The sequence below is a fragment of the Lathyrus oleraceus genome, chromosome 1 (assembly GCF_024323335.1).
Source record: "Lathyrus oleraceus cultivar Zhongwan6 chromosome 1, CAAS_Psat_ZW6_1.0, whole genome shotgun sequence".
Lineage (NCBI taxonomy): Eukaryota > Viridiplantae > Streptophyta > Magnoliopsida > Fabales > Fabaceae > Lathyrus > Lathyrus oleraceus.
In genome coordinates this window covers 276,890,029-276,915,595 of record NC_066579.1, presented here as the reverse complement: position 1 = coordinate 276,915,595, position 25,567 = coordinate 276,890,029, and the positions used below count along the sequence as shown (strand labels likewise).

At 33.1% G+C, this 25,567-nt stretch overlaps 1 protein-coding gene across 2 annotated transcripts; it reads right to left on the bottom strand.

The window, feature by feature from the left end:
* Positions 1–14,092: 14,092 nt before the first annotated feature.
* Positions 14,093–17,963, bottom strand: LOC127130446 (uncharacterized). 2 transcript variants are annotated; one of them, XM_051059454.1, is made up of 5 exons: positions 17,647–17,963; positions 17,431–17,522; positions 15,995–16,504; positions 14,955–15,482; positions 14,093–14,875 (listed from the first exon to the last, which is right to left on the bottom strand). In XM_051059454.1, exons 1-5 carry the CDS (start codon positions 17,843–17,845, stop codon positions 14,318–14,320), a joined length of 1,887 nt encoding a protein of 628 aa, XP_050915411.1. In that variant the 5' UTR covers positions 17,846–17,963; the 3' UTR covers positions 14,093–14,317. The 2 variants fall into 2 exon arrangements, with proteins under 2 accessions (XP_050915411.1, XP_050915415.1); XM_051059458.1 differs by having other exon boundaries at positions 17,431–17,516.
* Positions 17,964–25,567: the final 7,604 nt, after the last annotated feature.

Genomic DNA, 25,567 nt, shown 5'->3' with positions numbered 1-25,567 from the left:
ATTCAAGGTTCACAATATTCAGCAAGGCAAGGGCTACACAAAACATGGCAACATTTTGAGAATAATAGAACTCGAAACCTTACTTGATTTGGAAGAAATGGAGGAGACAGTTGTTGTTTTGATGATACAAGCTCAAACAGGTGCTCCTTATGGTTGGAAATGATGAATACTTGAAGAAGTTCAGCTCAACAAACCCAAATCCAACTTAAATCAAAACTTGCCATGGAAATGTCTTGAAGAAACAGAACTCGAAAATGAACTTCCAGCTGGTGTTTTGTGCTTGAAAAGGCTCTCAAATGTTGGCCAGATGATGAAGCAAACAAGAATTGCTCGAGTGCTTTGGAGGTTTTGAGCAAAAAATGCAAAGATGTAAAAATGGAAAATGAGAGAGAATGAGAATTTTCTGTTCGATTGAGGCTGCAGCTAGGGTTTAATTGTGCAGAAAAGTTACTATATATTTGCTGTTTAACATTGCTAATGAAGGTGCTAAACATGTTTAACTTAAATGAAGCCAAATGCCAAATTGCTAAGTTTTAACCAAATGCACATGGAGGTGTAAGGTCTGTCCGAGTTTGGGCCTTGCACAAGTCACAAATGATGTTCCAAACAAATTCCAATTGGCCAAAATGTTTAAAAATGCCTAATTCAAAAAGTCAACTTTTCACTATTCTTGAAATTAATTAAGGCAAGTTCAAAAAGGCCATTTTGCATGGTAAGGTTTTGGTACATGAGGATGACATTTTTGGAAAGAGGGGATTAAATATGACTTGTTGGAAAAAACCTCACCAATTTTGGCCAAATGGTTTGAGAGATATGGCCTTTTGAAGTTCAAGATTTTGTGAAAATGATTTGATCATATCTTGACAACCATACATGGGAATTGAGAGTTCTTGGACTTTTTGGAAATGGGAGAACAAGATCTTCAACTTTCATGTTGGGCAAAAATGCATTTGAAGCTTGTATCATAATGTAAGTTTGGGATCAAGAAGTTTCCATTTTTGGCAGTTAAAATTACAGGTCCGGTTTCTATTTTTGGAAATTTTCTGATTGGCTTCAAATTCTTCAATGATATTGTTTGTCATGATATATGAGGCCTATTGGGACATGAATAAACTCTCTCAAACCAAATCCATCCATCAAAACCATAGAATCAGCCACAGTTGACCAAGTTTGACTTTTCTAGGGTTTCTGACTGACTGTGCATGAACTGATGACTTCTGAACATCCAACCCTTGACTTAAACATTTCAAATGGACCTCCAAGTCATGTGAACAAATTGGACCAACCCTAGGGCCTTGGCTCTTTGAGAAACACCCTTGCTTGCTTGGTTGACTGATCTCCTGATCAATTTGACCTAATTCTCTTGATTGGCTTGCACTTGAGGCAACTGGGACAATGCAATGCTATGCAGTGGACCATGATATGCTGTGACCTAATATGAGAATGTATGTACAATGATGGGTGCAAATTTGAGGTGCTACAGCGGCTTAGGCAAAAAACAAAAATTGAAGTTTTTTTTTTTTTTTTTTTTTTGGTTGAGTGTCTCGGTGGATTGAAAACCTGAAAGGGCGATCCAGGAAAAAATTAGAGACATAAAAAAGAATGAATATGTATCCCGCTAGATTGAGTACCCCACCCAGGGGCAATCTAGGCAAAAATTAGGGATTTGGCAAGTAACTGCATCCTGACAAGACTTTGCTTCACAACTGTCGTCAGAGATTCTCGCTCAGTCATCATCAACTGAAATTTCAAATACATCGGATTCAGAATTGGTGGAGAAATGGTCATTATGTTCAATGTAGCCCTCCTCCAATATATATCACCAATTTCAAATTTTAAAAGATCTATGGAGTCTTGCCATTTGCAGGCTACCACTCCATCAAATAAATTTGAGCCTTTATCCAATTATTTGCACTCTTATTTGTTTCCATTTCAACAAATGTTTTGCATGTTTTAATTGAAAAAATATCATTGTTTTAATCAAAAAAATTATAATTTGTTTTTAAACAATGTGAACATTCATGATGATGAGGGGATACTGAGGATGTCTTCAGTGTTCTCCCAAAGATAGTAAGATTCTTGACAGGGTAAGACATTTGTTCCTATTCCTGGATTGCTTGTGTCCTCTTCCTCTGGAGCCTTTTGTGGTTTTTTCCCCCTAGCGGAGTGTTGGGAAGGATTATTCATCCTTTTTTTCCTTCAGCATAGTAGTGATTCTTCCTCCTCAGCAGATGTGATCTCATTATTTGGGATAGTATTTGATGCCCCTTGGAAACTTCTGATTTGGTGGTTGTCCCCCACAGAATTCCCTGATCCCCTCTAATAATATTCCCCAGTAGAGTGTTTCCATGGCGGATTTCATTTGTATGATGATCTTTGCCCCAGCTGGAATGTTTTGCTCATTCCCCTGCAGAGATCTCTGTGGTCCTGGTTTTCTCTCTTGAGATGTAGTACCGGATGTTTGTATACTTGTTCGTTGGACCTGTTTGTGTTAGAAATGTCTGTTTGTCAGCATTCATCATACATAAACCATGCATATGTGCATATTGATAATATTCATGATGCATTATTTTGCCATATATCTTTGTTGGTTATCTGTTGTTTGAGGGTATTCATGTTTCCCCAAGCAGATATTGGTGATTGATCTCTCCATATAGGGTCAGCCCATAAGCAGAAAGTGTTCGTCTTTCCTTCCATATTCCCCACTGAGTTATACCCTTGTGGATGATGGTTGCTTCTGTTTCCTCCCAACACATATATTGGGATGGAATTCCCCATTGAGTTATATCCTCATGAGGACAAGTTTTTTCAGCGTGCCTATCTAGTTTGATCCTAGACTGGCCTCTTATGATTGTTCCTTGCACTCCCTTGTGGTGTAAATGAATGATTGCTCAGTATTTAGTGGTCGTCCATCTTTTCCCCGGCGGAGTTTGTGGCTTTCTACCTTAATACCGATAGTTATAAGTCCTATTTTTGTGGTTTTCTACCTTCATACCGGTAGTTGTAAACCCTATTTCATCCCCTTGCAGAGTTAATCTTTTGCTCATCCTAATCGATGACGGTTACTTTTCTGTGGTTTTCTACCCAGTATCTGGTAGATGTAATCCCCTTCTTGACGGTTATCTTTATCCAATATTCGGTGTTGATACTCCCTCATCTTTTGGATGATTGCTCTGATCAAGCAATTTATCCCCAGCGAGTCATCTCTCATCTATCCTTGGTTGTTGGTGACGATTGTTTCTCCCACGAGTTAGTTATCATGATATACCTAGTATTTGGTATCCCGATGCCTTTCTTTGTCAGTTGATTTATCCTTTATTAACCCAGTAACCGGTTGTGGATAATCTTCCATGCGAGTATGTTATCTACGTTCTGACGGTAATAGATAATATATCTCATGCACTCTTTGGTCGAAGCCTTTTGTTCTTCCCCAGTCGAGTAAGATTCGTATTCCTTTTTGTTGTAATTGAATGTGCATCCTATAATCGAGTTTGCTTTTATCCCTCTTTTGGATGATGAGTGTCTTGGGAATATTCCCCAATGCACGCTTTGGTTGGTCACCTATTATATGCCCAGTAACCGGTATTCCTGGTGTTCCTTCCCTTCTGCTCCCTATTATGACTTTTTGTCCCTTGCGGAGTCAGATTTTCCTGAGCTAGAGTATACCTTTTTAGGTCTTCCTCAGATGATTTTGGATTTTTGATATCTCTCACCTTTATACCGGTCTTAGATATTCATTCTTCCCGAGCATGTATCTCTCACCCTTATACCGGTGTTCAGATCACATGTCTCTTTGAGCTTATTACCCAGTAACTGGTAATACCTCATCCCGTCGCTTCCTCTGAGGAGTTTTTGTTTGGGTTTTCCTCGGAAAAGTCCCTTAGTGGATTCTCCCAGCCTGAGTCCGGATCTTCATCTGAAGTATCCATTATGCTCCCTTTCTTATCCCCATAAGAGTCCCCAGAGTCTCTGTCCCATTTATGAGCATGTTGATCCAATGGATTTTCGATTATTCCTGGTTTCTTTCTTTCTTTGTGGACACATATCTCCACAGAGTGTTACCTTTTGCATACATACATTTGCATCATGAGGTCTCTTAGGGACCAAAATTCGTCTCTCTGTTATTATTTAAGCCCATTCTACCTCGTCGAGATGAAGATTTTAACCTTCACTTCTCTGGCTAGAATGACCTTAAATAGGGGCATCTGTAAGACCCCAATTTTGTCCCTAAGATCCCTCATGGCATCATAACATTGCATTTGCAAAGCCTCAAGGATCATGAGCATCTTGGTTCCCTTTGCCTTTGGGTGGGACTTCTTGTGAGTGGTTTGAGATCACCAAGCATGCTTGAATTCTATATTATTTCTTTTCTCATTTTACTTACTAACCAAAAGCACAAAAAATATGTCACTAACATTTTTTGTTTGTAGCTTGAGCAATCACAAGGTCAAGAGTTTCAAGGAGATCCTTTGTGCAAAGATATGGCCAAGAGGAGATGAAAGCAAGCATGGTAATGGTTCCCAAAGTTCTCATCCATCAAATATGCCTCCCTAGTATCTCAATTCGTCATTTTTATCAAAGCAAGTCAAAGGATTTGAGGTTTGTTCCCAAGGAAACCCTAATTCATCTGTTCATCCAAGTGTGCCTTGCTCTTGAAGAAACCTCAGCCCATGATCAAAAATAATCAAGGGAAGTTCTTTAATTCATCATTTCATGCATATTTTAACTTATTCGAGTGTCCTCAATCATCAATTCATCAAGATATGAGTTGTGGACTTGAGAAGTTGATCAGTCAATTCATCTGACTATTTCGAAATGCACCGAGACCTTACTTTTTATGTGTTGGTCAAATGGAGATGATCTCAAACGAAACAATGTTCTTAAGGACAATATGAACAACTTTCATGTTCATCAAAAATTGATATGAATCTTGTAAGGTCATCTCCCATTCCAAGACATTATAGGTCATTTTGATTGAAACCCTAATTTTGGGTCAACTTCATAAGAACATAACTCATTCATTTTTTATGATTTTGAGGTGGGATTAAATGAATTGGAAAATTTAAGATGTCTAATTCAAATTTTATGTTGAACAAAATTTCAAAATCTCAAAATAAATACATGTGATAATGCAAAACATTATAGGTCACTTTGGACCAAATGCATTGAAAGGCAAAAAAGTCCAACTTCAAGTGCCCATAACTTCTTCATAAAAAATCCAAATGATGCAAAATTTAAGTCCATTTTGATTGTCTTGAGAATATTTACAACTTTGATGTTGGAGGTGTTTCCATTTGAGGCTTTCATAATCAAAAAAGAGGGGCTTGAAGTTGGTCCAATTTGGCAAAATTCTCAAAGACATGTTTTGCACTATAAACGTCATGGCCTGTTTTCATAAATTTCCACACTCCAAATGAGTTTTGGTACAACATAACATTTGTTCCTTATGTCAAGAACTTTCCAACCATTACCCACATGCCTATGTTTCAATTTTCCAAGTGGCATTTTCGAAGAGGGGAAGATTTTGGTGCAATTATGGAAACTTGTTTGAAACTCATTGCACACTCCAATTACCTCACATTTGCACGTCCATTTCAGATCAAAATGACTTAAGCTTGCAATTCCCATTAGATTTGGGCCCTCCATGCGCCTGTACAGGCCCATGCATGAAGGCCCTCATCATCCATGCACAAGAAACTTTCATGCTTGCAGCTTGAATTTGCTATAAATAGAGGTGCATACCTCCATCATTATCCAACCTGAAGGCGCCTAATATGCTGCACAATTGAATCTCTAGCCATACCTAAAGGAACTAGTTCATTTCTCTAAAAAAAATTCTAATCTGAAATTCAAATGCATTTGGTAGAATTTTCAGATCTAAAGTTCCTAGACCTTCATCATCCAGTCCATAGAAGTTCTGTTTGGCAAAAGGAAGCAAGGAAAGGAGCTTAAATCCTCACAATTCAAAGGTGTTCATCAACTGGTTTTTTCTTCGAAACTCTTAAATCTTTGATCTATTTGTCTGGCTATTGTGTTGTCTAAAGTCCTCTCTATAGAGGCATCATTGCTGTATGCTCAATTTTTGAAATCCATGAAGTTCATGATGAACACCATCGAGTTTCAACCTCTGATTTCCCTCACTATGGAGATCTAGAATGGAAATAGATGGCACAGGGGTGATGTACATCACCCCAGCTTTAATTTGTTATATGGACCGTGTAGTTTGGTGAAGGTTTGAAAACCTGCAAATTCTGGCCGGACGGTGAGTCTCACCGGAGAAGACGGTGGTTTCCACCACCGTCCCCACGTGGATGAGTCCATGGCCATTGGATCTTGTTGCTCTGATCTAATCTGGACGCTTGGTTGTTATGACTTGCTTTAATGTCATGTGTTTCGCTGCTGACTTTGGCCTACCATGAGCGCGCGCTTATCAACCTTCTGATCGTCCACGTCATTTAATGAATCAGGATCAGACGCTCCCTGTTTTTTTGCAATTTCTGAATTTCATTTAATTTCTTTTTATTTCATTAAACTTCAAAAATTCACAACTCTTTCATTTTTAATCCAAAAAATATGGGACCAATTGCATTCGAAAAATGATTTTTAATATTTTTTATTTTGTCATTTGATATTTTTTGTAAATTTTCTCTTTTCTTGTTATTTTTAATTCATTTTAAATAGTTTTTGATATTCAAAAAATACAAAAATATTTTCTCAACCTCTTTGAATAATGATGGATCTATGAAAAATATTCTCATCAATTTTTTAATTGATTTGAGATTTATTTGAGATTTTAGTTCAATTAGGTTATTTTTATTCATTTTTAATTGATTAAAAATAGTTTCTGACTTTTAAAAATGTTGAAATTTTTGGTCAAACTTTGTTTGACCTTGTTGAACTTAGGATAACTCACTTGGACTTTTCAAAGTTGATTTGAAGTGATTTTGAAGTTTGATCTTTCTTTAATACTTTAATTCAAGTTTATTTTTATATTAAAAATGCCAAAAATATTTGTGTTCATTTCTTGACTTCCAATCTTCATCTCACTTCTGTTTTTGATTGTTTGACCATGATTCTCAATGTCATTGGTCAACACATGTTACTTGGTACATTCTATTTCATTTAATGCACTTTATTCTTTCCATTCCCATTATCCATTATTCATCTCCTTCTTCTTCTTCTTTCTTTTTTCATTTTGATCAATGAGTTAAAGGTTGATAAGTTAGCATTGATTAGGAAGGCTTAATCTTCATTGATTCAAATCTAATTCATCTTGATCAATTGATCAAGTGAATGGCTTTGCACTAACTACTAACATTAACCATTAACTATTAACATTTACTTTTTGCACTTTACTTTTATGCAATTTATTATTCTTGTACATATTCATTTGCTTTTTTTCCTTTGCTCATTTGAGCACATGTTTATGTTAATGCCATTTGCCTTTTGCTAACTTGAGCATATAATTGTGTATATATCTTTTGTGCTTGTGTTTTGTTTTGATTGTTGTTGACCAAATGCAAAGAATTGGACAAATGGACTTAGACTTTAGGACTTTCCCTATGCAAATTTGGAGTCAAAGAGCAACTAGGCATTGGGCCTTTAGAGTGCTATAAAAGTCAAAGAGCAACTAGGCCTTGGCCTTTAGAATGCTTAATGTTGAAGATAACCTTGAAAGGACCAACTTCTAAACTCCCTCTTGTCCTTTCTTTGATTGCATTATAGAACTTTCTGATGTGTGTGTTCTTGTGCTAGGGACTCCAACTTGATCCAAATTGAGGAACCATTACCATGATATTTTAAGAGAGAAGGATCCAAGATACTTTGAGGAGCTTCCCAAGAGTTCATTTGATTGTTAATTGCTTGAGTTTATGCTTAAATGATTGCTTATTCCAAAGGATGGGAGCTACTTGGATCATCAATATGATCTCAAGAGAGGAACTCCATTTGTGGTCTTGTTCTCTTATCCCTTACTTCTTGTATGCTTAGGACTTTAGCCTTTCTTCTTCTTATTTCCACTCTAACCCAAGCCAAAACTTTTTGTGCAAACATTTAACACTTGTTTTCAACATTAGAAACCTAAGCCCTATGCTTTTGATTTTCAAAACTTTCTTTTCATAACACTTATTTTGAATTGAACTTCTAAGCCAACTTTGACCATTTTGTAAATACTTTTCATTGGTAAATATAACTCATTCAAATGACTTTTTGTGGTTTCAATGGCCACTTTCTTAATCAATTTTTCTCATAACCTTTAGCTATTAGATTTGAGTTATCCTTGAGGATGATGTAATACTCACCCATATCCTTAGTGATGGACAATGAGTCTTCCATGCTTATTATAGGGTTAACCCCTCACTAGCATGTTGAAGTTATCCTCACATGGTGGATTTGTGGTTTTAGGTTGAGTTTTCTCCCTTGGATAACAAAAGACCTTAAGGCTTTTGGACAAATCAATCCACCAACTCATTTTGAGATTTTTACCCCGAACTACGAGGTTTTGATCCTAATCTTTTTAAGATGGTACATAGGCAATGGGTTCATCCATCCAAACACAAAAATGTTAATAAACTTGTACATTCTTTTCTCATCCCTTCAATCATGTTTGCACAAATAAATTTTCACAAAATACCAACCTTACAACCAATATGAAAAGGGCTCCCTAGGAGTACCTAGGATGCTTTGGGTGCTTAAAACCTTCCCATTGCATAACCAACCCCCTTACCCAGATCTCTGACATTTTTACTAGTTTTTGATTCGATAAAACTTTTAGGTGTTTGTTCGCTTTCTAACCATCCCTTTGGATAAATAGAAGTGCGGTGGCGACTCGACTTGTATGGTTTACCTTGGATTTAGTCAATATCTCTAATGGTAACGAATACCCCGCTAGATGAACCTTCAAACTTATTGAGTTATTCATCCTTGTGTTTCCTTCCTTCAGTATCTCTGACTGCCTTGCTAATCTCTTTGGAATGGTTTTCCTTGGAATTCTTGGATGATTTACTCATATTGTCAGTTATGACAATAGATATATGGAAATGAATGTGAATTTGTAACGGAAGACAACTTTTATAGAGAACTTGGGAAGAAGCATAACCAATGTTGATTATTATGTACCAATGGAAGTAGGAGATAAATGTGACTTGGGTCTTCAAACACATCTTCCCAACCTTGACTGCATTATTTCTCTCAAATGCTCAGTTGTTAGCACCTACCTTGACCATCTTGAGAATTGAAGAAGTTGTTTTCCAATCATTCTAGACAATTTTCAATCGTTCTCAATTTTAAAAAAAAAAGGGAAATCAAATATGTTTTTAAAATTTTCTCATCCACATCATACAAAATCCCAAGAAAAAAATGCAGTTTATTTTTCCTCTGAACATTCTTCTTTTTAATCAAATACATTTGTCTTCGGTATCTTTTCTATTTCCTTATTATTATTATTATTTCGTTGATGACAAAATGGGGAGTAAATATATAAGTATTTAAGCACCTGAAATCTGAAAGTTATTATCTTTTCTTAAATTCTAAAAATATATTATTGTGCTTTATATATTAAAATTTAATTAACCTGGATACAAAATAGGGGAAGCTTACAAACCTCACAGGGTGGACTATTTGACTCAGGGAGATCTTACAAGCCTCATACCCTGAATTCAACTTGTTAATTAAATTAACAACCATTTTTCTTAAATACTTATGTTTGTCATCATCAAAAAGGGGGAGATTATTGGAACAAAATTGGTTTGTCCCATATCCCTTGGGTTTTGATGATAACAAAGTATTTAAAGAACAATTGGGTATAATAATATTTGTTCAAGTGTGCATGACCATAGACTAAAATTTCATGAAGAATCCAAGTATTTGTTCTAACTATGAACATCTAAAGAGAAGATTAAAGACCAAAATCTGATGGATTAGAAGCAGAAGACCAGACTCTAAAGAATTCAACTTCTGAAGAGGTCAACGTCTGAAGATCAGAGTCTGAAGGAATCACCCTCTGATGACCATACTTTGAAGAAGTTTGCTTCTAAAGATCAGAACCTGGGTCAATCTAAGTGCAAGGACAAATGTGACTCTGATAGACTACTATTCATCTCTGAACCAACTTTTTCTAGTGAAGAAATAAAGCTCTATTTTCTCATATAGTAAGTTGGCATGCAAATTCTAATTACTTTTGTAGCAAAGATTTTTCAAACTAGCTTTCTACAACCTTGACTATTTGAAGAAAAATCCCAATGTCTTTATTCAAGCTTCTTAAAGACTTTATTGTGTTATTCTTCAATGAATTTTTTGTTGGTATATTTAAGGAGTTGAATACTTGAAGAAAACTATTGATTTTATTGATATAAAAAAATGGAAGTTACTCTATCAAAACAAATATCACAAGCAGAACTTAGGATTTCTTATCCTTATATATTCTAGAAATCTCTAAGTCTCAAAGAGTTTATTTGCATTGTATTCTTTCTACATCTCTTATTGTATATCAAGTGTATTACCCCCAAACAATCATTTATTTGTTAGGTAGATTGTTAGAAGTCTCTTACTAAGTGTTTGAGCATTCAAAGTCTCTTACTTGTGTGCTTGAGCATATAAGTCTCTTACTTTAGTGTTTGAGCATTGGAAGTCTCTTTCTTGTGTGCTTGGGCATAGAAATCTCTTACTTTAATGTTTAAGCATTAGAAATATCTTGCTTATGGGCTTGAGCAAACTGTAATCTTATGTGATTATAGTGAAAATCTCTTATAAACTGAATTATTCTCAAGTTGTGAGTGGAACCAGGATAACTCTGTGTGTCATTCTTCTTTCTTGCATTTCATATTCGCTGCTTACCTCTAATTGAATCAGATTCTATACCTTGTGGTTAGAATATGACCAAAGAGTTTTAAAAAGAAAGAAAAAGTCAACACAATTCAACCCCCTTCTTGTGTTTTTCTCACCTTAACCATAAGTAATCCATTATATCCTAAGAGAACATTTTATGTTAGACCTTCAATGAATGATCCTTGTTGACCTAACATACAATTTATGTTGGATCTTCAATAAAGGATCCTTGTCGCCTTCAGCATGTCCTAGAAATGGTGTGACTCATCACGCTCCTCAGTAACAGTTTTTAGAAACCATTGCTTCCGAGAAAACGCCTTCCTCAAACTATTTAAGTCGGCCTTTAGCTCATCGACAAACTTGTCTGCGTCATCATGAGAACTAAAGAGCACATGCTCGAACATCATCCCCAGGAGAAAATGGCTCCCCATGATATTCAATACATATCTAGTCCTCATTTAGCTATCGACCTAGAGATTGTTAGGGAAGTATTAAACAAAAGGGAGGTGAGCAACAACGTATGTTTTGGTATCATAACCTTTGTTCCATTGGGTTACACCTTCAAGTTTGCCTTTAGGGGCTTCTTCCTGGATGGGTTACCCTTTTTGGTCATATTTCTCAACCTCATCCTCCAAGATAATCTCTTTGTATGCATTATGCCATTATTCTTTAGATTTAGATCGGATAAGAGTCCTTTCGAGCCCCTCAGGATTCATCATCTTGAGGGTTAGGTAGTCACAATGAAATATTTGGCACCCCTTTTGTCTCCCTTAATAAAGATGTCACCTGGGTGAATTTTAGGTATGTTTGTCCTTCGCTCTCCCTTAGTGGCCTTAATCTTTGTTGGGTGTGTTTTTATTTCAGTAACATTGAAAATGGTTATCCCTGCTGCAAAAAGAAGAGAAATGGTAATTATTAAAACAACAATATAACCCTAACTAAGAGCTCATAAAATAATTAAACTTACTAAAGTACTCATTAACTTTGTAATCCTCGCCTCAATCAAGCTTCATAATCTCCCTTGAACTCATGACATTACACTCACCCAAGACATTTACCACTTCTATCTTCGATTTGGTTATTATCTCAAAATCATCCATTTATGGGCAAGGAATTATCCATCTAATATAGTGGAACACGATAGGCACCATCTTAGATTGAGGGACTCGCCTTAGCTGATGCTTGAGGGACTCTCCCTAGTTAATTCTTGGGAACTCAACCTAGCTGACGCTTGAGGAACTTTCCCATGCTTGAGGAATTCGTTGAATTTTAAGATGGTGATATGCGAAAATTAAATCACTTCGTCCTTTCCAAGGTCTCGTGATTGAGGGATAGTGGAATGAGATAATTTATTTAGGTTTTAATAAGGGACAAACCATGACAAAATAGCCAATGGAACAATCGAGTGAGGAGTGGGAATGGCCTTAGATGCCCAAAGTGGTCCAGTCGAGTAAAATGGGCATGGGCGCCTGAATTCATGTGGTCACTTGAGGGGTATGACAAGCCTTCCATTGAGGCTTGTATCCACCAACCATGATCTTTCTCACTTATCACACATAAAATAACAGTGGAAGGATGTCAGTGAAGGAGGAAACCTATCTCCCAATGTTTTGGGAGAACGAGTCTTCTTTTCCCCCCACGTTCCTGATGATGGAAGTATGGAGATCACTCTTAGCTAAGCCTATGGGATTTTTTTAAATGAACTAACCTCTAAGGTCAAAGGGAGAGGATTATTTTAATTTACTATTTCTAATGTATGTTAATGTTATTTATCCCAGTTTGGATTTTGGACGGGGAACTAGTATTTAACTAAGATTCGAGTTTGGGTATGAGGAGTAAAAGAAATCTTCGCCCCCACCTTGTTGTCATTCCTCAGTAGGATAATGTTCCCTATCACATGGACTATCTATTACTAGTTAAATGGTAGAAACAACGTCACTAAGTTCTACAAAGAGTATTCATACACCTGAGTTTTATGGGTTCTCCACGTGCAAACACAAATAAAAACTTAAAAATGTAGAAGGATGAAAATAAAGTACCTTGAATTAATGAAGTTAGCTAGGAGAAAGTGAATTAAGAAGCGGTTTGATTGAACAGAGTAACATAAATTCAAGAATCTTCAATAACAAAGAAGAAGCAAGTGAATAATTTCTTTAGAAGCAAGTCAATAATTTCTTTAGAAAATCATTAAAACAAAGGATGCGGAAAATGAAAATAAAACGAAGATTCCCTCTTTATATGCAAATTGGGAGTCAGGCTCAACAATCCTTCCATTCAAAGCTCAAAGGTTTCATTCAATGGCTCATATAACATCTCGATTTAGTAGCTACATTTTAGGGCCCTCGTGTGGGCCTTCTTTTGTCCTTACACGTGTGGGACATGTGGTGTCTATCGCCTTAAACATTTTAGGTTAGGAAAGGTGCATTAAATGTACAGGTTATGTATGCCAACTACTCCCACTTAGCAGGCTGCAACAAAGCGTCTTTTCAAAAGACGAGGTTACCAAAGTTCAGGGTTTTAGGTCAACCTCACTAATTCCCACATCAACAACCTCACATCATGGCTTATAGCAAAGACCTCACTAATTCCCACATCAACAACCTCACATCATGGCTTATAGCAAAGACCTCATTGATTCTCACACCAACAACCTCACATCATGGCTTATAGCAAGGACTTGGGAGACACTTGTTTGAGGCTGGCCAATGGCCCATAAAACCTATCCAATCTTCCCTAGAAGCTCACCACGACCCCACACAGGTAGACCTACACCACATAGTGCCGCACAAGAGCATGTCTCTCACCCCACTAGAGTCGTTTCGTTGATTTTCATCCATCAATCACATACTTTCCCTGTCAGACAACTTAGAGACGATTGTAACTTCCCATGTTATATAAGTGTGACCCCGATTTATACCTAAGTACGATTCAACTTATATTTGCAAAGTTCAACCTTAATCTTATACTGGCACTAATCTTTTTCCGGGTTTTCAAAGACTAATCTTTTTCCAAATACTTTTTTTCAATCACAAGAGAACTATAATCACCTCATCAAAAACATCTACATGGATGTCTTCATCAAGATATAACCAAATAAGTTTTAATAAATCTTTTTTTCTCTAAGTATGAATTACGCAAAATTATATCTTAAATAAATAGATGTTCATTTTTGTTTTTAGTAAGTATATCTAGGCCGTCACAACTCTAAATTCTCACAAATATGAGTATTCTTGATAGGAATCATTGATAAAAAATAAGTGGAGAAAAATTAACATTAACATTAAAACTATATTAATAATGAAGTAATATTAATTACATCATGAGACACATAAGAGTTATTAGCTAATAAAAAACGATTATCCAATATAATAACTAGTATAACTTACTACTTTGTATCTAATAGAAGTGACAATTGTATAAGAATCCTACATTTGAGATATGAGTTTAAAATTTCATAAACTTGAAAACTAAAATGGCAATTCATTCAATTCAATCATATACTCATAACCAAAATAGTTTCATGCACCAATGTGTTCAATATGTTCCGTTCAATCTCTCTCACCAAGCCTTTTCTTTCATCTTCACCTTCAACCTTGATAACTTTCTCCATATCTTCTGATTCAATCAAATAATCAATATCATCCAGAACTTCACACTTTGCACAAGGAAATTCCCTAACCCTTTTCCAAACTTTCTCTGTTAACTCCATAACTGTCCACTTGTCACAAAATCCATCTAAAAAACATAGTTTTTTTTCACTACTCTTTGGTTTCAAAATCTCCATTAGAACTTCATCCACCAAATCAAAGATCAATTTACGATTCCAACGTTGACCCATTTGGTTTTTTGTGGCAAAGTTTTGATCTTTATCGTCGGAATTTTGTTCGAGAAAGTTGAAGATTGATGGGTCAAGTGAGTGTGTTGAAGAGAACAGTCTTTTAAAAGACATTGTTTTTGTTGTTGTGACATGTTTGTTTAAGATTTCTGCAATGTACTGAAATTCTGGTTTGTACCTTTGAAGTTTGGAGTCTTGAGGTTCAGATTCCTGTGACTGTTTTTGATTTTGAATATAAAAACAATAAGAAAATTTCATGAATACAATATAAATTTTAATTACACGAAATTGGTACCTGTTTCCAAGGAATTTTGTTGGACAGAGGAGAAGACTCTGTCTTAACAGAATCAACATTTGAAACAGCATTGATGTTGTTGATGAGATTGTTTGACAATGGCTGAATTTTCTTGCATTTGGTATTACTTTTGATGTCATTTGCTCGAGAATTCGATGTCGGTCGAACGATTATATCCGATGTTTGTGGAGGCCTTTTGAGTCTAGAACTAAACTTTTCATTTGTAGCTTTCTTACAATTTGATGAGACTAGCTTCTTGTCCTTTGATTCTTGCTCTTGTTTCAATGCATAAACCTTTAGTTTTGTGTTTTGACCTTTTGATGTTGTTTTTGTTGTTGTGTTTGGCTTGTGCTTGTTGTCAATGAATCTAGTCCTTGGTGAATTTGATGAATTAGGGTTTGAATCTTTCAATGTTGTTTTAGGACATTTCTTGACTCTTGATTGTCCTGGCAATTCTTCTCTTGCTTGTAATTGATCATTGCTTGGTAACTTCTTGGTGACTCTAGTGTTTTGTTTGATATTGACATCCTAAAAAAAAAACAGTTCAAAATTAAAATTCACTACAAAATAATTAACTATAAGAAGTTGAAAAAACATGATTAGATGCTCATAGGACCGTTTAAAAAAATGCTGAATCCATTCAAATTAAAGGTAAAATAATTGAATTGTTATTTATTATTTTACAAAAAAAAAAATTAGAATCAAATTAAACAATAAAAAAGGCGAACACAAACTAAAACCAAAAAAAAATGTTAAAAACAAGTTTATATTTTTTATTTAAAAAATTCAAGAAAAAAAACGACAGTTCGGTTTTAAAAAAATTGTCTTATGATTCAAAATATTTAATTATTTTGATATGGTTCAAAGTTTTAAATCATTATATCAAATCAATAATTTTAATTTACTCCACTTCTAAATAAATTTAAATAATTCAATACAAATCATCTTTTATTATGATTTGATTCAGTTCGGTGTAACTATGACAGTCCTAATTTACAGATGTATTAATGTGTGAATATGTAAAATTGTTGAGTGTTCACCTGAATGCTTGTGAGATTGTTGGTAATGTCTTGACCAACTTTTCTACTCACCACACTTTCCTTAACTTGTTTAACAATTTGCTTAGCATAGTGACTTGAACTTTTAGAACTATTCTCATCAACTTTCCTCTTTGAAAATGACAATCTAGGCAGCTCAAAATCCTCATCCCCAAGACCATCCTCTTTGTTGATTTGAAGAGAGAGCCTATGTTGATCAAAATCTGATTTTCTTGATGAGGGCATTCTTGTAATTTCACTACTATCAATACTATTCCTTGGTTTGGTTCTAATTTGGTGAAGATGTTGAATAATATTGTTCTTGCCTTGTGAATTTAATGTTGAAAGAGGTGAAGAAAAAGAGGGTGAATTTGAATTTGGAAGAATATCTAAACCCATTAATCTTGCTACCAAAGTTGGTGTCTTTGTTCCTGGTGTGGATGAAGTGCTGATTTCTGAGGACAAATCAGTCAATATTCCACCATTGCTCCTTTTTGTTTTGATTTGTATATTCTTTTGAATTTTCAAAAAAGAAACAATAAAAATTAATAAAGGGTCAAGTTTAAAATCATCACTTTGTTTATATAACAGTACATCATCATTACTCACTATACTGAATAAACAAACTCAAACTCACTCAAGTAGAACTCAACAGGGTGTGAATTTAAAATAATAAATTAAAATTTTAAATTATTATAAAAAAAATACAGAGTTGATATAAATATATAACATTTTTTATATATAATCATTAAAATAAATAACTTATATTTTAACTATTGTGATATATTTTAAATAAAAATATATAAGATTTAATTATATAGAATCATTAAAATAAATAACTTATTTCATTTTCCTTAATTAATTTATAAAAGGAAATAATTTTAAAAATATTTCCTGCAAGTTCATGAATATTAATCATTACACATTATTCAATCCAATCATAAGTCAAGTTATTTCAAAATGTACTATTAATATGTCGCTATATTTACTTCAAAAATAATAGGATGGATCAAATTTAAGATGAGAGCATAAATTTTTTTTGCTAATAAGTAAAAATAAAAGGATTAAAACTGTATTAAATTTTAAAATTAAAAATAATTAAAAATTATAAGAATATGTTATATATATAAAAAAAATTGACCTAAATTTTTTTGAAATTTTAAAAAGGTAAAAAACACTATTTTTTATTTATTTCTAAAATTTAGTTTTTGTAACTTGTCTTTCATTTCTATATTACAAATCTTCATTACATATTCATTTCATTACTAACCAATTAAAAGAAACATAAATATTAAAACTAAAAATTGACAATATTTTTAAAAAATAAACAAAATATATTTCGTACAACGCTAAAATTTCTTATAAATATATGTGAAAATAGTAGAATATTTACTTTATGCTATAATATATGGACATATTAAAGAGTGGAATATACTTACTGGAATTTTAAAATTTTCTTCTTTTGATAGAGAAGCTGAAATAATGCTATCCTCAGATTCCAAGCTATTCCTAGGAGCTTCACCACCTGAAACTGTACAACAACATTAACAAATAACAGAGAAAAAGACAAATAAAGAAACAAAAAAAAAAAGTAAATAAACATCAAATATAAAAAATTTAGTAAAAAACAGTTATTTTTAATATTATTATTATACCTTTTGGGAGTATAGTAGAAGAAGATGATTTGAAAGTGATTTGTTGTTGATGGTTTATTGAGTTAGAAAAATGATGAAAATCAAAGAATTGAAAAACAGCACACATGCAACCCATAGTTGTTGTTTTTGTTTCATGGTTTTCTTCGACTATAACACTTCTTTTGGATGATTTTCCAACCCAATTCCATTCCTTACCCATACTTGGTATGTTTTTGTGTTAGAGAGAGAAAGAGGAGAGAGAAAAATGAAAGAAAGAAGTTTGTGGTGTATGTGTAAATGAAGAAGAAGAAAGGAAAGAGGATTCTTGAAGTATAAAAGGGTCTGTGTGAGGAATTAAGTACACATACAGTATACCTTTTCTTTTTATTTTAAAAAGTTAGGAAATATACAAAAATATGTACTTTTTAATAGTAAGCTTTTTGAATGATGTAATAATAAAATAGGACAAAAAAATTACATTGATCAAAATTTGAAATTTAAAAGAAACCACATTATATTGAAGACAAAAAAACTAACGAGTACAATTGAATATTTGGTGAAGAATAAAACAATATAAATTTCATCACTTTAGAAATGATAACTTTTTATCATGAGAAAAATTATACTTAAAATTAGAATTTTATTTAAATTTAAGTCTAACCAAATCCAAATTTAAACTACAATTTAATTTTTTTTCAAAAAATAAAAAAAAAGCACAAAATCAACTCTTATTTTATTAAATTTTTCATAAAACTAATTTGGATTTGATTAAATTTTAATTTTTTTAAATCAGAACAAATTATATATATATATATATATATATATATATATATATATATATAATTATATATATATATATATATATATTCTTACTGGAATCAGAATTGTGATTGATTTGTGATAATGTAATCTTGATGCGGTAGTACGAATCTTCAATACGGTAGCGAAGAGGTGGATCTGCAAGGATATCACTCCAACGCTCAAATCAGTCTTAAATCCAAAATTAATATAGTGAAAGTATGAGATTAGAAAGTGATCTTAAGTCTAATGTGTGTCAATTATATATGATGGATAATTTTATTTGGCCTCTGCATTTGCATGCCTAATTTTTTAATCTTACACCTATTGGACATTTGGTCAGTCCAAAAGAGTTACCCATATGCTTGCCAGGTATTATCAACTAGGATGTCTTTTGAAGTTGTAGTCGGCACGTCGTTACCAAAGCCTATCATAAGGAGAAGTGAAAAGGCAATGATAAGCGCATTAAATGCATTTCCCATTATTGAGACTTTTTGCTGGTTTTCAAGCACGTGCCCTTAGGCCCGCTGGTTAGGGTGTGGCGCTCTTCTCAAGGGTATTTGAGTGCACTTGGGATCGCTCGTACTCCCAAGGTGAAATTTGTCCATTTCTTTTTAACTTTACATCTTCTTTTTTATCTGACTTGTTGCTCGCTTCCTCTATATAAGGGTTTCTTAGTTCTTTATGTAAATTTTTCGCCATTTAAAAGTCAGCTTCCCCTTTTTGTGATAGCAATTTTCGTTTTTTTTAACATAACTTTTTCACTTTGCATTTAACCTTTACTCTATTTGCCTGCCCCCATTATCTACAGGTACCATTTTTACCCTGAGTTTATTTTCTCATTTTCAGACTTAATTTTCGTTATGGCTCATATAAATGACCATCTTGTAAACAAGTCTAGTGACTATGGAAATAGTGGTTCCTCTCTCTTCCTTAGAACAAACCCATATGCTAGTTTAGATTCCAACCTTTCAGTTGCTAGTCATTCCAATCTAGTTATTATAGATATGCCTGATAGTTCTGAGTCAAAGAGATCATCTAACAATTCTCTTGATAGGGAAACTTCTCCTTATGAATCTTCCTTCGATGCTTTTCTTTCTTACGGAGGTGTTAGAAGTGATCGTGATGCTGGTTCTGTGCTTGCTCCCTCCGCAACAATCAGGTATTCATATCTTCCTATTTTGGCTTCATCAAAAATGGATGTAACAATTTTGAACAGGGAATAAACTTACATTCATCATAATTTACTGGTTCTCGTTTGACCTTGATCCAAGTGACGTTGAGATTAGGGATTATCTCAAGATTGGGATTCAGTCTGCTAGTTTCGATTAGCTTAGGTAATCATATATCTTTGAGGCTGATGAGATACCCTGAATAAGTACTAGTCTTATAGAGTCGGCTTATGAGAACATATATAGTTGGGTGAATTCAGAAATATTAGGAACCTTTTCTGCTTTAGATGATGTTGCAGAGGTGTTGGAGGCTAACATAGAAGTGGATCGTCCATCTAATTGGTTGGTTCTTTCCGTGGAGTCAGAAAAAATGATTTGTAGCAGCTTCAGGGGATGCTTTATCCCTTTCTATGAATGCTTGTTTACTCGGCTAAATTTGTGGTTGCCTTTGAACGAATTTAAAGAGGAGACGTTAAGGTTTTTAAATATTTCCATCTTGCAGCTTCATCCAAGTGCTTGGACTTTGATAAAGGTGTTTCAAACATGGGATGATATCGACTTTGGAAGCCCTCATACCGGCTAATTTTTTTACCTCTTTTATCGTGGTGTGCACTTCACTGAATAATATCTGGGATTATGGGTTCATCTTAATGCGCTAGGACGTTCCTAGGTTTAGTATTTACACTAAGAACTTAAACGATTTTCGAGATTGCTTTGTGTTGGTGAAACCCTGTACTTTGAAAGCTCACTTTGCCTTATGCCATTTTCTAATGAGCTACCTCTTCCTGTTTGTTTCTGGACTTGTCTTGGAGTAAATGTACATATAGGTTTTGAAAGTGTTAGGTATGGGTTCATTTCAAACATGAGCCTAAAAAATATGTCATCTCCTTGGATTCTCTTACTCCTAAAGAGTTCAAGATGAAGGAAGATCTTGATGCCTTCTATTTGGATATCGGCTATGAAGAGGGTTTGCCCCTTCCGAGGTAAATTCATCCATGCAAAGGAAGCCGTTGATTGACACTCGTGCTATTGTGGGAGCGGTCAGTAGTTTGGAAAGAAATTTGATTTTCTGTGAGGATAAAGAGTCATCCCCTCACTATTTTTTTGTTGAAATGGCTTGTTTTTGTTTTTGTTGATAAGATGGCTTCCCTACAGAAACTTTTGAGCTTGCTAAAGAACTAGAGGCTAAGGTCGTAATTATGAATTCTTTGCCTTTGGCCCCTACTCCTCCTCCAACTGGGTCTAACATCCCTACCACTATTAAAATTACTTCGGTCTCCTCTGATCGGGATCAACTTTCTACTACGACTGTTATCATTGGGGTTAAAGACCGTGTTTTGTCTCCTCTTGTCAATAATAAGAGGGGTCGAGATCGGGATCAGGTCCCTTTTCAAGAGGAAATTTTGGACAAGCGGGCTCGGCTATCCAGGGGTGTTTCTTTCGGACTTGCTCTAGCCAACGTCATGTCATCTACACATCTGCTTAAGTTGTCGGCCATTCTATCGTCCTGCATTTCCCAAACCTCTTAATAGGCACTTACTTCAATCTCTTAGAAGGATCTTGCATATCTCTAAAACCTTCCTAAGGCGGAGAAGATGAAACTCTTTTTTTAGGCAACTTTTTATGCATATTAAATGACTTTTCTATTTTCCTTGGTTGTTGTTGGTCGGATGATGTTCTAGCTATGGGAAACCCTTTCAAGAATAGGGATACCTGAAAGGGTAAATGCGAGACAAATGAGCATGAGATATACCAACTTTAGAAAAAAAGTGATGGCTCTTCAGAAAGAAGTGGACAAGCTTATGTCTCTTCAAGAGAAATCGAAAGTTCACGTTACTCTTTCTTCCCTTGTTGCCAGGAACACCGAGCTTCAGTCTTCCTTGGAGATAGAGAAGAAGTCTCGCAAAGAGGTCACCACTCTTGATATGGTGATGAAATCCCACATTGATAAGATTGTGCATACTCTTTAAAAGGAGAAGGAGTTTCGCGAAAAAGAATGAGAGGTCTACGAGGGACAACTGACCGACTTGAAAAAGAAGGTCGATGAGACACTTGACAAAAGAGTTGATTTTGTAGTGTATTTAATATTCATCCAAATTCCACCTATAAAATTGGATTAATTTTATAAAAAAAAGTCATCCATATTAACTGTATATAATTTTGTTTAATATCTTCTTTATATCAAAATCAATTTAAATTTATCTCGAGTAAGTGAACAAATATAAAAATATAATATTGGAAAGTAGTGTAATCAATATCTTACAAATTTAAGAACTATATATTTTTACTAGAAAATCCCTTTTTTTTCGTTAACTAGTGTTTATGTCCCTTGTCAGCATAATTCATAATACTTATTCATCTTATAACTGATTTTATTCTAATTAAAAAAAAATACCGATTCATTTTAATTTATATTGAATTGAACTTCTAATTAATACTATGTATATCATTTCTCAATTAATATATTATATTTTAAATTATAATAAATATGAATATATCAATACATCTTTTTAACAAAATAAAATTTTGTAATTTTTAATATGTGAGTTCATACTAAATTGATTATTTTGGATTAAAGTGAGTACTAATAGAAAAATGTTAAGGGAACAAAAGTGTCTTAAAGTGTGTTGTGAAACTTTTTAAATTTAACTTTATAGCACTCACTTCCAAGCTGTTATAAGACCAATACCAGAACGGGCCAATGAAGCATTGGGAAATGAAAGTAGTTAAGGAATTAAGAATTGAGTCATGACCACCAACTAACCTCTCTTTTTCTCTCATCGTGTGTCTACTTTTCATTTGTTACACAAGTATATTCTATTATTCTATCACATTATTATAACTGTTGGTTTAAGGTTACACAAGTATATACTATTATTCTATTCATTATTTCTAAGGGGTTAAGTACACCGCAAATTAAACGACTTTCGGTTTATTCTCTGTACAGATTTTTTTTAGATTTTACTTATAATATAAAGATTTTGTTATTTTATTCTCTTAGATGATAAGTTGGTACCAAATATTCATTTTTGTTGATGTGATCTATGTAGATTATTTTAATTTTTTATTTATTATTTAAAATTCACATGGTTTTTTTTCTTTTTAAAAAATTTTGTAATTATTTATTTTAATTTTTTTTTGTTCTTTTATAATTTAAATTACCGAGGGAGCAATAAATCAATACTCGTTCACATTTCAGAAGGTAAATCAATATAAATCAATAAACTAATAATAATTCTTTATTATAAAAAAAAACTATTGTTTTATTGAATAATAATAAAAATTGAAAAACAAACTATTTTCTATTGAATAATATATAGTTGCAGATAAAAAATATATAAATAAAATAAAACTATTTTCGATAGACTTTTACATCAACAGATAAGTACCCAGGTTCATCAACTATAAAACTAATGTAATCATCAACTTTCAAATTGCATTTTTTCTTGAACTCGTTCCAATCATATCCAAGATAGAAATAAGTTATATGATGATCATTTGATATACAAATGATTTTACACATGTGACAAATATCTTTATCGTCCTCATTAATGAGATCTATATAGAAAATCTCCTTATCCATAAGACATATGTTAGATTTTGCCTTAGGAACATACTTAAAAAGTAGTCCAAAATGCATGTTAGTTATTTAGAATAGGAATTTACAATAGTCCAAAATATATGTTAGTTACTTAGAATAGGAATTTACAATAGTCTAAAGATACTTAAAAAATTGTCCAAAATATATATTGGTTATTACAATAGTCTAAATATACCAAGTTACTTGATCCATGAAGAAAAAAAATCAGTTACATCTACCGTCCATCAAGATTGATGAATAAGTATGGTGTATTGTCTTGTTGATCTTGATTTACGTATGCAAATAAGGGATTAATGCATTAGTGATATATTTAAAAGAATTAATTATTATGAATTGATATTAGTTGAATTAGAAAAAATTAGGATATAGAAATAGTAGATACCAACCTTGAAGTAGACATTATAGTGTTTGAAAGGAAAATTGATTTAAATGTAGAATAGGAACTATAATAGTTTTTAGATACAATATTTCAATGAATATATCATGCTACAGTGAAAATAATGGACTTAATTGATACCAAACAAAGACCAACACACTATCTATGTAATGAATCTATAAGACCAAAAAAAATAGATCGATAAAAGTAAGAATTGTATTCGCAGTTAATGACCATGCCGCCAATGGTTACTATTTGAAGTATTTCTTTTAGTATATTGAAGTTTAAAAAAAGTTAAATATTCTTAATATATAATAATGGACATATCAATAGTACATTTGTGTTTTTTTTTAAATTTATCATTCTACATTTTTTTTCTAATAAATTGGACTCTAAACTTCATCGGGAGTTAAGAGATATTTCAAGATTCCAAAAATATTTATAAAACTATTATAGAATATCGTTTAAAAATATCTTAACATCAATAGAAAAAAATTGAAATTATACTTTTTTGGGTGAGTCATCTTCATATCAATTGAGTTAATCTTCTTTGACCTTCAACTTACAACAAGTTAGACTTTAATGTGCAGATAAAAGGAATGATCAATAAGAATAAGAAGTTAAGGCTTTTATATTGTTTATCTACTACTTGGTCGGTTTGGCTCATTAGAAATGACTTTCTTTTAAAAGACGAGTGTAAAGGAGCTCTTGAAATTGTCCCTTGATCTAAAACGTTGGCATGGAATTGATTAGATGCTAGATCCATTCATTTCATTCATTTTCATTCATTCATTTACATTTCATTCCTCTGTACCTCTTTATTTAATTAAATTATTATTACCATTTGGTCGGGTCATAGAGTGTTATCTTCATACATAAGTCAAATCATTGGTCAATGGTTGGAGGTTAATCTGATTGCATTGTTTATATTGACCAATTCATACATTCGTGTCATTCATCACTAGGGGTCACTGAAAGTAAGAAACTTTCATGGTTCATTTGGATCATTTTGATTCATTTTTATTGGTTTATAAGGTATGACCTATTTGCTCTTAAGTTCTTGGGAGTTGGATTATTATTTAGCCAATTTGAACCTTGCATGATTCTTTATCATGATCTATGCATTTGTCACATCATTTCATTCATTGCATATAGATGAAAATGTTTCATTAGGTTTTTTAATTTTGTTTGTTCATTCCAATTTTTGTTTTTCATGATTAAGTTCTACGTCATTGATCATTTTAACAGTTACTTTGATAAGCATAAAAACACTATTCTTTAGAACTAAGTATGGCTCTCTTGGATCCATTTTATTTGGTTTAAAATTTTGGTTATCATGTTATTTTCTTTTGTTCTCACTGACATATCATAAACATGTCTAATAATGTGATTGTCATTTTCTATTTGACACAAGACATGTTTTCTTTGGTGTATAAACATTTTCATTTGCATTCATTATCATTCATTTTTTCTTTAAAAAAACAATATTAATAATAAAATTAAGATTAAACACATTGCATCCAAAATTCCAAATTACACAAGAGATTTTTTTTCTCTACACTTGGTCATGTGTAGTTTTGTTTCACATCTTTCTCTTGCATTAACCATTTTAACCAAACTAAAAAAATTCCTAGGGTTAAGCTTCAAGTGTCCTCATCTTCTTCAATTTTTCTTTGATTTTCCTTTTGCTTTCTTCGTCATAAAGCAAGTTAACTACCACCATGCCATTTTCTTCAAGCCTTGATTCAATACCTATAACACACAAAAAAGCAAGTTTTCAAAATTAAAACTAAAAAAAAAAGGAAGTGAAATGATTGTTACTGTAGTAGGTAATAGCAAATACAACAAAATTTCAAATGGTCACAACAGGACAAGTTTAATATGCAACAAAATACAACATGTCATGATTCGCTAAAATGGAAAAACACCAAAAAAGACAATTTTGATTCCTCTGCACCATTCCACAATCATCAGCATACAGAAAACTAAACCCTA